At 37.4% G+C, this 13,597-nt stretch overlaps 1 protein-coding gene across 1 annotated transcript; it reads left to right on the top strand.

The window, feature by feature from the left end:
- The first annotated feature begins 1,197 nt into the window (after nt 1–1,197).
- On the top strand, nt 1,198–7,010 carry LOC149140728 (Leucine-rich repeat protein kinase family protein). The gene is made up of 2 exons (XM_089446715.1): nt 1,198–2,245; nt 3,453–7,010. Exons 1-2 carry the CDS (start codon nt 2,026–2,028, stop codon nt 6,779–6,781), a joined length of 3,549 nt encoding a protein of 1,182 aa, XP_089302841.1. The 5' UTR covers nt 1,198–2,025; the 3' UTR covers nt 6,782–7,010.
- Nucleotides 7,011–13,597: the final 6,587 nt, after the last annotated feature.

Genomic DNA, 13,597 nt, shown 5'->3' with positions numbered 1-13,597 from the left:
ATGAGCCAGATGTACTCGGGACCCACCTTTGTCCAATAATTGATTGTTAATGTCTAAAAAAAATGTACATACTTTACCCCTTTTGAATTTAACCTATAAATATAATTAACTATTTCAACTGAAATATTTACGACAAAAATTTATATTTCATATGGCAATAAAAAATATATTCTTATATATAAATAAATAAGAGTTTAAAAATAATAATAATAATAAAATATTATTTCTTTTCAATCATCATTTCAACTACTCTATATTATTTTATATATATATATAATCCATATCTTCTATTTTACCATAAATTATTAATTAAAATTACCTTTCAGTTTAATATTTTACTTTCAAATATCTACCCTCTCTCCATTATTATATATATATTTATATGTTTATCAATATAATTCAATTCAAACACATTTATAAAATAAATTAAACATATTTATATTTTTTTAATTTATATTATTTATGAAATAAAATATTAAGATATTTTTCAAATTATATTAGTTATAAAATAAAGTTCTACACTTAGTTTAGTTAGTATGACCAATGTGAACAAAACTTTGAATAGGAGATTCTAGGATTCATTAAATGCCAAGAAGTTAAGTAAATTATTTGTCTTAAGACATGTATAAACGGTTGAGAATAGAGGTCATATTAATTTAGAGTAAACTCTTACCTACCTACAGCTATTATACCGCGATCATACCAACTATAAAACATTTTAATAAAAAATAAAAAAGTTGGTTTAATTGCAAAAGGTTACGTAACTGAATCCCATGAACCAATTTTAGTCAAAAATAAATGTCGGCTTCCTTCTCCTTTTTCAAATATCATGTGGTTCCAACGACGCACTGTCAACTTAATTTAATTTAATTTGTACGTATCTACGGCCGGGGAAGTAGTTGATTTTGGGATATATTCAATGTTAGGGTATACACATTTTATATATGTTAACAAAACCCTAATATGCCAAAAAAAATTGGCACGCGCGGAACCCTGTGTCTAATCGTTGCATCGAAAAGTCTTGGCCTTGGCCATTACCATCCGCGGATAGTCACAAAGAAGGTCCCTTGACGATATTAACAACGTGAAGATGATCGCACAGTGCACTGACTTTAGGTGTGGGACCCTGAAAGTTTCCAAACGCACATTTTTTATTTTCGATAATCAGAGGCCGGTAGGTATACGAAGATTTCGTGCGGTAAAATTCTACTCTCGAGCGGCTTTTGACCCTCTCCATTGAAGTACAACGTCAGCAAATTCAAGGTCTGAGAATGATTCTTTTCGGTCGTCCTTGGGCGAAGAATTGCCACAAGCGCCTTAGGTGGAGTAAAGCTTCGCCGTTTGCTGCAGTTCCGTTAAATTTTGGTCGAGTTCAACGGTTTTAACTGGTCAAATTCATATACACCAGCATCGTTAATATCTAAACTCTCAAGTTTTCGGATGTTTTCGCACGCGTTTATCGTTATTCAAGACGTAAATAGCAAGCTTCTGGATTAGTAAAATACTAAAGTTTGCTTCTGCTGCACTGTTAGTGTACAATTTGTTTTGGATTTGTGGCTGTCAAATATGCCGGCCTACAACAGGAAAAGAATTTGAAAACCTGAGCAGCGTCGTTGTTCCTTTAACAGCTTCAACTTTCAGCCAGTTGATGCTCCAACAGCCCTGAGATGGAATTCTTTTCGGTTCGGGCCATCTAATCGATGTCTGATTGAAGCATTCGAGGATTCTTTTCGGCTATTTGATCGGACGGCATGCATAGCTTCAACGATTCCAGGCTTCTTTCGCACTCCTAATTTATTATCTAAACTGTAGGTGGAGGTGTTTACTTCTTCTTGAAGCTTCACATATCGATCCGGGAACATCAGCGAATTTGATGGACCTTACAGCAAAATTAGTTCCAAAAGATGTTTGTCTCTGCAAAGTTCTTTCATATTTTTTGTGAAGACATCTTAGTTGAGGTTTTTATGAGCTTTGCATTTTCGCATCGAGAGAAACTCCTGGATTTGACGGCTACAGGACGAAGAAATGGATGAGGTTAACGGCGGTGGCAGTGGAAGGGCGTTGCACGGCCATGATATGAGGAGAAAACAGTTAGGACACAATAATTTAAGCAATGGCTTTACTATTGGGATATACATCTTGTCCTTCGGTCTATTTCTGTATCTCTGTGTCACTCACGGTTCAAAATCGGAGGAAAGACACGGCAAACAAAGTCTAAAATTGTGCTTGGAAACGCACCATAGAGGTACTGATCTCTCTCTGAAAAATTAAAGTTGAGTCTCAATATTTGGCATCAATATTAGAAGCAGTTGCAGCAAAACTTGATTACATCACAGGTTTTGATTTTTAATGTAATTTAACTATTTTCCGTATTCATGAAGCTCAATTGTCTGTTACCATAAATTACGACATTAATGATGTTCATGAAAAGTATCAAACAGATCTCTTTTCCTGTATTTTTTTTCTCTAATGAAAAGCCTTACCATACCACTTAGCTTTGACTGTGATTCCATTTTAATATACTTCATGTCTCCTGGACTCCTTTGGAAACTGTCTTTGCCTATAAGATTATATTCGACATGGAATCGCCAAATAACGGCCGCTTCACAGTCCCTGTTATCTGATACTATGCTAAATAAACGAAATGATTTGGCCTATGAAAAATTTAGTCACAGCGCATCAAGGAGATCGAAAATAGCTCTTTGATTACTTCAAAAGAAATCCGAAATCCTAAAAAATTCCACATGTTTACTCGATTTTAACTTGCCAAAATTTATTTCATAATCTCGTGACGACAAATCAAATCTGTCAGTCAAAAATTTATTCAAATAAAATATGGAGTATATATTCACAAATTTCTTCACTCAATTTTACCTTGCCAAAATTTCTTGACATAATCTCGTGGCAACAGAAACCAAATCTCTCAGACAAGAATTGATTCAAATTAAATTTGTCATATGCATTCACGAATTTTGTCATCTAATTAGTGACCTTACGAAGCAAGGAAAACATAATCTAAAGTAATTTTGTTTCTTATTAATATCAATAGGAATATCTGGGTGCTTGTTGCAGCTGGGCATAGAACAATTTAAAGGACAGGACCTAATTCGTCGATTGGTGACAAGTGACTAGAACCTAATTTACATTCCACTTAAAATATGTATCCGGCGTCTATCCTGAGAACAAACCAACGACTGGATCTCGATTAAGAAACAGGCACGTTAGCATACCATTGACGCTTTTTTGTTGGATAACAAAGGCCAGGAAATTAGCTTCAACATTAATTCTGCCCTCATAACGAATTAGGCTGATTGATACTAGGGCTTCTGGTATACTGAAAATTGATCTGAATATATAAGTCAAAATGTGTTCCCCATTGAAAATTATTGTCTCCGTGAAAAGGGCATACATATATTCTTATTGCTTAATAATTCAATTTATTCTTTTTGCAGATTATGGCTCTTACCGAATGTTGCTCAATACAAATGCTTCTTCTCTGGAACAAGACTTGAAGACATTGCTCGATCTCAAAAACTTCCTGAAAAGCCATAATCCTTACAAAGAAAGCGTATACCAAACTTGGCATCCATCCGATGCAAGTCCATGCAATTGGTCTCGTATAACCTGCGGAATTGTGCAGGGGTCGGAGCGCGTCATTGGCATTAACCTTACTGGTGCTCTTTTCCAAGGCCAAGTTTTTGATAAATTTTCTACGCTTACTGCTCTGTCCAGTCTCTTCTTGGGAAGGAATTTATTCAGAGGTGAAATTCCATCGGATTTAGGGCTTTGTAAAAGCCTTACACACTTAGATCTCTCCAACAATTTTCTGGAAGGCACTCCAAATTTGACAGGTTTGTCCAATCTGCGTGTGGTAGACCTCTCTGTCAATAAACTGAATGGCAGCATATCATCTGCTTTTCCAAAAATTTGTGATAATTTGACTGCAATGAATTTGTCCACAAACAGCTTCACAGGCATTATACCAGATACTCTTGGTAATTGCAATAATTTAAGGTTCATTGACCTTAGTGAAAATCAACTGGTTGGTTCAGTGCCGCCACTGTTTGGAGCTATGGAGGAAGTCTTTCTCTGTTGTAATAATATCTCCGGACATATTCCAGAAGCAGTGTTTTCAAAATCTTGCAAATTGCGAAAACTCGATTTGTCTCAAAATAAACTGGAGGGAACAATTCCGGGAATAATCTCCAACTGTCGTGATTTAGTCCTTCTGGATCTCTCGGAAACTAATTTCATTGGCCAAATTCCTCATCAGTTTGGTTTGATGCAGAATCTCGAGTCTCTTCTTCTGCGAAATATTAATCTGTCACGAGACATACCAGTGGAACTGACCAGTTGCAAGAATTTGTCTTTCCTAGATTTGAGTGGCAACAATTTTGGTGGCAGAATACAGCCGATATTTGGACAATTGAAGGGCCTTCGATATCTTATTCTCCATAACAATTCGTATGAGTACGGTATTTCAGCTGAAATTTTCAATTTATCTAGACTCTTGTCCTTGGATATTAGCAATAATAATTTATCTGGACTACTGCCAATGGAGTTGGGCAGTATGCATTCACTTGGGTTCCTGTTCTTGGCCGGTAATAAATTCCATGGGAATATACCAAGGGAGCTAGGACAACTAACAAAACTGCAAGTTCTCGACCTCTCTTCTAACTTACTGTCGGGTCCAATACCTTCATCATTGGGAAATCTTACCAATTTGTTGTGGCTCATGCTAGAAAATAATACACTTACAGGACCAATTCCTTCAGAACTTGGCAAGTGCAAGAGTTTGCTCTGGCTTAATTTAGCTTATAACCAGCTCTCAGGACCTCTTCCAGAGACTTTGAGTTCAATGGGGAGTGATCCCAAAGATACATTCAAAAATAATGCCAAAATTTTGAAGCCATTACCAAGGCAATCAGGAGCGTGCCTAAGCTTCAAAAGATGGATTCCAGCTGATTATCCACCTTTCAATTTCATGTACGCGACATTGAACCGCAGAAGCTGTAAGCAGCTTTGGGAAAACCTGCTTTCAGGAAGAGCCCTCTTCCCCATATGTCCCAAGAAGGGTAATGGGAATGTTTTTGAGCCCATTATCTCTGGATATTTACAGCTTACCGGCAACAGACTTAGTGGTTCTATTCCTAAAAGTATTGGTAATATGAGCTACTTGAGCCTTGTTCTTCTCGGCCTGAACAATTTTGACGGACTTCTTCCTGAAGAGATAGCAAATCCCCCACTTGTTAGTGTTAATGTTTCTTTCAATAATTTCAGTGGGTTTCTGCCTAAATCACTAGGTGGTATAAAGTGTCTCCAGAGCCTGGATCTTTCCCACAATAATTTCACAGGGCAAATACCAAGCTCATTTACCAATCTGAGTGAGCTCACAAAATTCAACATTTCGTTCAATCCATTATTGACAGGAATTGCTCCATGGGGAGGGCAATTTAGCACGTTTGAAGAAGATTCTTACATTGGAGACGATCAACTCTGTTTTCAGCGCCTTCCAAACATGAGAAATGGCTTAAACGATTCACGGTCATGTGGACCATTGAAGGGTCCAGCTCCGGGAACAACCAAGCAATCAGTCCATGTTAATTCGCGGAGGCCGAGGACCATTTTGTTGGTTGTATCCATTATGGCCAGTGTCGCTATTCTGTTTTGTGGACTTCTCACCTTGTATATGAGGAAGAAGGTCTCCAGAAGTAACCCAATGGAAGTGGAATTTATTATCCTGAAAGAAAATAACAGTGGCGGGTTCTCTCCAGGCATCAAAACAATGCATTTCTTCAGAGGCGAGCAGTTTACCTTCACAGACATTCTCTTAGCAACATCAAATTTCTCTGAATCTCATGTTATCGGTAATGGAGGTTTTGGAACGGTTTACAAAGGTAAACTAAGAAATGGATCAACAGTGGCCGTCAAAAAGTTGCAGCAAAAGGGACCCGAAGGCGAGAAAGAGTTTTTAGCAGAAATGCAGACTTTAGGAAATCATGAATTTCATGAGAACCTGGTTCCTCTGCTCGGTTGCTGTTTATTTGGGACAGAAAAAATTCTTGTATATGACTTCATGTCCAACGGTAGCTTGGAGGATTGGCTCCATGAAAGACATGATGGACCCAGACGATTAGACTGGCCTACAAGGTATAAAATTGCTGTGGGAACTGCAAAGGGACTCAAGTTTCTGCATCACGATTGTTCTCCTGTAGTCATACATAGAGATATGAAGGCAAGCAATATCCTTTTGGACGACAGCTTTAATCCCCGTGTCACGGATTTTGGCCTTGCCCGATGTCTGGATGTTGAGGGAAGCCATGTCAGCACCGTGGTTGCAGGGACTGTTGGATATGTTCCACCGGAGTATTCACAGTCTTGGAGAGCCACCACCAAGGGGGATGTTTACAGTTATGGGGTGGTTTTGCTTGAGCTGATCACTGGGAAAAGGCCACTCTCTGTGAGTGAGAACAGTGATGGTAATCTGGTTGAATGGGTGAATATGCTGATTTCAGATGGCCGGGCCGCCGAGGCTATCGATCCACTTTTGCTTCTCGAGCAAGGTGAAGGGAGCAGTCAATCATCGACATTAACGTATCCATCTCCATGTTCATCTATAAGTTCATCCCCTCCTTCTGGGCCCGTTTCTGCCAGGTATCTCCAGCAAAATCAGCTCATACACTTTCTTCATTTGGGCCACATATGTACAGCTGAATCACCAAACCGGAGACCCAACATAAAACATGTTCTAACCATACTTCAGTCCATGGGGGATGCATAGTTTTTTTTCCATACAAATTTGTTTCGCCATTTCATCACCAATCCCCAATTTTATAGTGTACATGGCAGTTGTTCTCTCCCTCTTTACTTTGGCTTTGCATTAGCTTCTTGAGCTGAATATTAAAAGAGGTTTAATTTGACATTCCAATATAGCTGGTCCAAATAATGAATGGCGGATATCACACATCATCTATTCATATCCTGGGTCAAAAAAAAGTGGTTCTAACCAATTCGTTTACAGGCTTTCATAAGCGAACAGAGAGTATTTTTATTTTATTCTTGGGTTGCCTGAAAACACTGAAACGCGTCAATCAAGATTTTAAGCAACCAAGGGGAAAAATTCTTCATCGTAAAGTAATTCTTTTTAATAATTTAATTGCAATAAAAGTAGTAGCTTGTTAAATCAACATTTTATGCAATTTGGGGAAAAATCTTTAGGGTGACGTAATTATTTTTAATAATTTCATTGGAATCCGGTTTTTATTGCTAAATGATTTAATTCTCAATGTAATTTTCACAATTAGTTATTATTTCTAATTTATTTTGTTTATCTTTTTATAAGATTTGAATTTAAAGTTAAATAAATAATAAATTTTATATAATTTAATTAATTTATACTTAATGATGATGGTTAAGGTTCATTGAGACCAAATTTTGGTTTATCGGATTTAAAGAAACGAATTATTTAGTTTAATTTAAGATTTTATTCTTATTCTCAAAAACCTTGGAGAGAATCTTCCTGAGCTCATTGTAATTTTGACAACGTAAAAGGCTAAGAAGGTCCATATTGCAACAAAGATTTTGACACTGAGATCTAATGTGGTTGTAGGCGGGGCACTCTAAGAGGAAGTGATTTTCATTTTCGATGTTCGTATTCTCACAGAGATGACAGAACCTTTCCATCCATGGTGTTTTAGGAACTCCAAATGACCCGTTTCCTTCTAATCTTGGCTATATTAATTTTTTTCTTTGAGCTAGTTAAAATAAAAAGATACTTGTAATCTTTTAAAATGAAATTGATGACATTTAAAATTATTAAATAAAATTTAAAATTCCGAATAATAAAATAACCATATGAAAAATAGAAATGTACATCCTTCTTACCTTTGGTTTTGTACAATGTAATATCTTAATCATACTCTTCCAAAATCTTTTTTTAGTTATAGGTGATAGTTTCATCAGAGTTTTATTTTTTAATATCGAAAACATATTAAGTAAATCCCCAAAATCACTTATATTAAGTAAACATCCCAAAATCACTTTTTAGTTATTGGGGATAGTTTGATAATAGTTTTAGTTTTTTTAATATTGTCTTTTTAGTTATGGTGATGGTTTGATAATAGTTTTAGTTTTTTTAATATTGTTTCTTTTTAGTTATTGGTGATAGTTTGATAATAGTTTTAGTATTTTAATATTGGAAAATGTATTAAATAAATTTTTTAAAATTGATCTAGCATGGATTTGAGTAAGGTTTTACATTTATATATAAAAGACAAAAGGTTTAGAATTTAAAAATGGATAATTTTTAAAAGATATAATTATTGGAATATTTGAAAATATGATTGCATATCAATATAAAATAATAATTTTGTAATTGGATTGAAATTAAAAGATAAAAATAAAAATATTGAAGTGTTTATAAGTTAATTTTTTTTTAAGGAATCATTTATAGATGTTAATGGATATTTTCTATAAAGAGATTTATACTGATGTAGTCTAAACAGGTTAGGATTTTTCACGAAAATGAATGGTCTCTTTGCCACGATTTTGACGAAATTTGCTGGAAATTTTTAGAAATCCAGGTTACAACTATCAAGTTTCGGAATTTTAGGTGCTTCATGTGTTCTTGAGGGTGTTGAATCCATTTCCACCATTAAAAAAATGATTCAAACACTCCTAGTTGTTAGTTTTCTAATACTCAACTACTAATTTAACAAGTATTATGAGATGAAAGAATTGAACGCTGAATTGTAAAATTTACTTTGTAAATATGTTAAGTATTTTAACAAAATAATAGTAGCGGGAATTAAAATCGCAAAGACACAAGCATAGAATAAGCAATACATCAAAGATACCCAGGAAATCCCAATTGGGGAAAACGTGCCAACTTATGTGTATTATTATTCTGCTCATCAAAATCTCAAGAATTGATTACAAAATACTGGGAGAAATTCCCTTTCCAATTCTTTGTTCCTCAACACAAATTTGTACACCATTAATTAACTCAACCTTTCTCATGCACAATTGTATGGACTGTACAAGATAAGAATGCCTCCTGCCCAAGCCAACTTGGTCCTCAATTGATGTGCTATGGTTGTAGAAATATCTTGAGGTTGTTTGACCTCTCTATCTGCCCTTAAGCATTGATCTAAAAAACTCCTTGCGGAGCTCACACACAAATCTCTCTAGTGCATAATCAAATGATTTACCAAGTTTGTGCCATTCTTCTTTATAGCATTTAACTAGCTCCTCAACTCAGAAATCTAGCTTGTTGACTCAAGTCGAACTAGCTACATGAATTCAAGTTGAATGAGCTCCTTGATCTCAAGTCAAACTGGCTCCTTGAACTCAATTTGGACTGCCTTAATGAACTCAAGTCAAAATGAGATTAAATCTCCATGCATGGCTGAGTTCAATTTACTATTGTTTACTATAGAAAAATTAGAGAATTTTCCTAAGTCAAAACTAAGAGAAGCTATAATTGCGCCTTAGCTTCACTTGTGGGTCCTTCTACCAAATTTAGTGCACTTCTAAATTTAGTAGAACCCTTTCATCTCTAACTTCAATTAACACTCCCTCTTGGAGAGGAAGGTGTTTTATACTACACCTAGTGTGTCTCGGAATTAGAAGAATTTGCGTCTTTCCAATGCCTTGGTTAATATATTTGTTGCCTGCTCCTCTGCAGGTATGGCAACAGATATGACTTTACCCCTCTAAACACAATCTTTGATATGGTGGTACCTGATCTCGATGTGCTTACAACGGTCATGAAACACTAGATTTTCAGAGAGCTCGATGAAACTCTAATTATCATAGTTTATGACCTTAGGCTCCAACCTCTGATTGAACAACCCGACAAGTAGCTTCCTCAACCAAATAGCCTCACAAGCTGCCAAGATGGAAGTCATGTACTTAGCCTCCGCTGAGCTCAGTGCCATTGATCTTTGCTTCTTGCTAAATCAGGAAACAATTGTTGACGCAACACTAAAAGCACAACCTGAAGTGCTCTTCTTATCCGTTGAACCCCCTGCCCAATCTGCATATGTGAATCCTTGAAGATTCACTCCATCAACTTGTCCATACAACAACCCATAATCTATTATGCCACTGAGATACCTCAACACATGCCTGACAATAACACAATGCACTATAGTGGGCTCAACCATAAACTGGATCAGTTGGTTCACTGTGAAGCAAATGTATGGTCGTGTGTTCACTAAATACATCAACAACCCTTTGAGCTGCATATAGAGAGTGGGATCCACTTGCTCACCTCTGGTAGTGTCCTCCTTCCTCCAGTTTGTGACTAGAGGCATGATCATGGACCTACAATATCGCATGTGGAACCTCTGCCATGTCCCAAGAATATTTGTCCAATACCCTGCCATACCTCCAGGCCAAGGAAATAGTGCATCAAACCTATATTCTTCATCTCAAACTCCTCTGTGAATCTCTCTTGCAGTCATAGATGATTTCCTTGTCCCCTGTCAATGGAAAATCATTAACATACAACACAAGAATGAGAGGCTACCCCTCAACCACAATGTAGTACAGGTTGGGGCTAGCTTCACTCTTGGTGAAGCCCTAACCAAGAAGGTAATTGTTCATTCAGGCATAGCATGCCTTCGGTGCCTGCTTGAGCCCATAAAGAGCTCTCCTCAACTTGAAAACATGCATGTCTATGCTAAAAGTTTCAAATCCCTTAGGCTGCTCAACATAAATATCTTCCTCAACAACTTCGTTAAGGAAGGCGGTTTTCATGTCCATATGGTGGATCCTCCACCCCATCTACACTACAATAGCCAGAGTCCTAATGGGCGAATATCGAGACAATGGTCCAAACATCAACATCTCATCATATTCTATCCCTTCAACTTGAGAGAATCCTTTAGCCATGAATTTAGCCGTACACTTCTCCACACTCCCATAAGTTGCATGCTTAATCTTATACACCCAACATGATCCCACAACTAATTTTCTAACTTGTCTTAGCACAATTTCCTAGACATCGTTATGCACGATGGAAGAGTACTCTTCCACCATAGCATCATGTCAAACCTACTAAGAAGTTGCCTCCTTGTAACAAGAAGGCTATGAGTTTATCACCTCAGTGATAAGTGCCATGTACCCTGTATACCTCTATGGTTGTTTACTCTATCTGAATGTGGAAATGGGGGGTTCCAACTCTCTCATGAGCCTCCCTAATTAACTGATATGCCCACCTAGCTCATCCTCTCCCTGCACTGGGAGTCACTGGTTGAGTGGGATTCACTTTCTCTACACTCTCCACCTATTCCTACACTTTCTCCTCAATTGTATGCTGGTTGGCTTGCCCAACAACTAGCTGAGATAAATATTGAGGAGTTGGTTGAACCTCCAACTTGCAAGCCTATTGCTCCTCCTATACTTAACCCTGCTCATGCTCCAAGGACTTCCTGAGAGCCCCTTCTTCCTCACAATTCACATCACTTATGATCATTATCTTCCTGAGTGCTAGAATATACACCCTCTACGTCTTAGATGTCTCATTGTAGCCCACGAAAATACCCTTCTCAATTTTGGGATCCAACTTCTTTGAGCTATCTAAAGACACATGACAGTAAACAAGATTGCCAAAGATCTTGAAGTGAGACACATCAGGGTTCTTGCCTGTGAAAGAATCCTTTGGTGTAACTCTTCTTAGCACCCTTTGTGGACTCTTGTTATGCAAAAAGACTGCAGTGTTGCATGCCTCTACCCAAAGAAACATATGTAGCCCCTGGTCATGCAACATAGCCTTAGCCACTCCAACAATGCTCTGGTTCTTGCCCTCAGTTACCACATTTTGTTGAGGGTTATGAGGTGTGGTAAGCTATCTCTTGATGCTCTTCTTGGCACAGAAGTCCCTGAAAGCATTGGAGATGTACGCCCCACCATTTTATGACCTTAGCACCTTGATCCTTCTACTAGTTGGTTCTCCACCAAGGCTTTGAACTCCATGATCTTTGAGAAGACCTGATCTTTCTTCTTCATGAAGAAGATCAATGTATTTCTTGAGTGGTCATTAATAAATGTGACAGAATATCTATATCCCATCTAGGATGGAGAAGAAAATGGTCTGCATACATTCGAGTGTACCATCTCCAAGATTCTGTTGGCCCTGTTGGCTCTGCTGGAAAAGGATATCTTGGCATACTTTCCAAGTGTGCAACCCTTACACACATCATGTTGATCTACACTATACAGTGGCAACCCTATGGACACTTGGTGGAATAGTGCCCAAACTGATGACAAGATAAGAACTTCACTTTTTCAATATCTTTCTTCCTCTTGCCTCCTGAAATGGACTCAAACCTCCTAGATTTTCCGTGCCCTTGGCCTTGCCCCCTTTTTCCAGCTAGGGCGAAGTTTTCTTCTTCCTCAATCTTCGCATGAGACCAATATTTAGCTTGCTTCCATATCTCCTCTTGCACACATTCACCCCATAACCACTCTAAGTCTAACTGATTTTCTCTAACACTCATTGCATCAATGAAGTTTTCCCATGACTTGGGCAAGCCCAATGGTGCAAAAATGAGAAGGTATTTGTTTGAGACTATCTCTCCAACCCCGAATAACTCGTTCTTCACTTGGGTGAATTTGGTCAGGTAAGAAATCTTAAACTCAAACTTAGTCATCTTGATATTTCTGAGTTTACCTTTGAGTGCCAGCTTCCTACCCTCACTTATACCCTAGTACAACCCTAAGATAATTTTCCACTTGGTTTGAATTATCTTTTTTCCAGAAAGATGGGTTATGATATGATCCTTAACTCCTTCAAGGATTATTATTCTGGCCTTTGCATCCTTCTTGTTACGTTGGCCCAGTTGCTAAGGATCTGCTAGTGCAGCAGGTGGACTCTCCACACATTCCCAATCTCCCTACTCCTCCAATACTATACCAATTCTCTCCTTCCAAGAAAAAAAATTCAATGTCCCATCAATGCAATCCTCAAATATCAACCCCAAATATGCCATTTTGTAAATTCAAACTGCTTAGAAACCCTTGCACAATCCTAAAGTGAATTATGTCCGCTTTCCTACGAATTTCACTTGCTCCTAAGGAAACTAACATGCCTTTTGGTCTTCAATCAAAGACTAGCTCTGATACATGTTAGTTTTCTAATACTTGGCTACTAATTTAACAAGTATTTTGAGATGTAAGAACTGAAAACTGAATTGCAATTCACTTTGTAAATATGTTGAGTATTTTAACAAAATAATAGTAGCTTGAAAATTAGAATCATGAAGACACAAGCATGCAATAAACAATACACGAAAAATACCCAGGAAACCCCAACTGGGGAAAACCTGCCAACTTATGTGTGTTATAATTTTCTCAGCAAAATCTCAGGAATTTATTACAAAATATTGGGAGAAGTTCCCTTTTGATTCTTTGTTCCTCAACAAACAAATACATGCACCATTAATCAACTCTACCTTTCTCATGCATAACTATATGAATTGCACAAGCTAAGAATGCCTCATGCGCAAGCCAACTTGGCCCTGAATTGATGTGCTTTGGCTATATAAATCTCATGAGGCTATTCGACCTCTCTCTGCCCTCACGCGCTGATCTG

The sequence above is a fragment of the Pinus tabuliformis genome, chromosome X, assembly GCF_031772625.1.
Source record: "Pinus tabuliformis cultivar Carrire ecotype Pingquan chromosome X, CPIR1, whole genome shotgun sequence".
In the NCBI taxonomy this organism is placed as follows: Eukaryota; Viridiplantae; Streptophyta; class Pinopsida; order Pinales; family Pinaceae; genus Pinus; species Pinus tabuliformis.
This window is presented reverse-complemented; position numbering and strand designations above follow the sequence as displayed.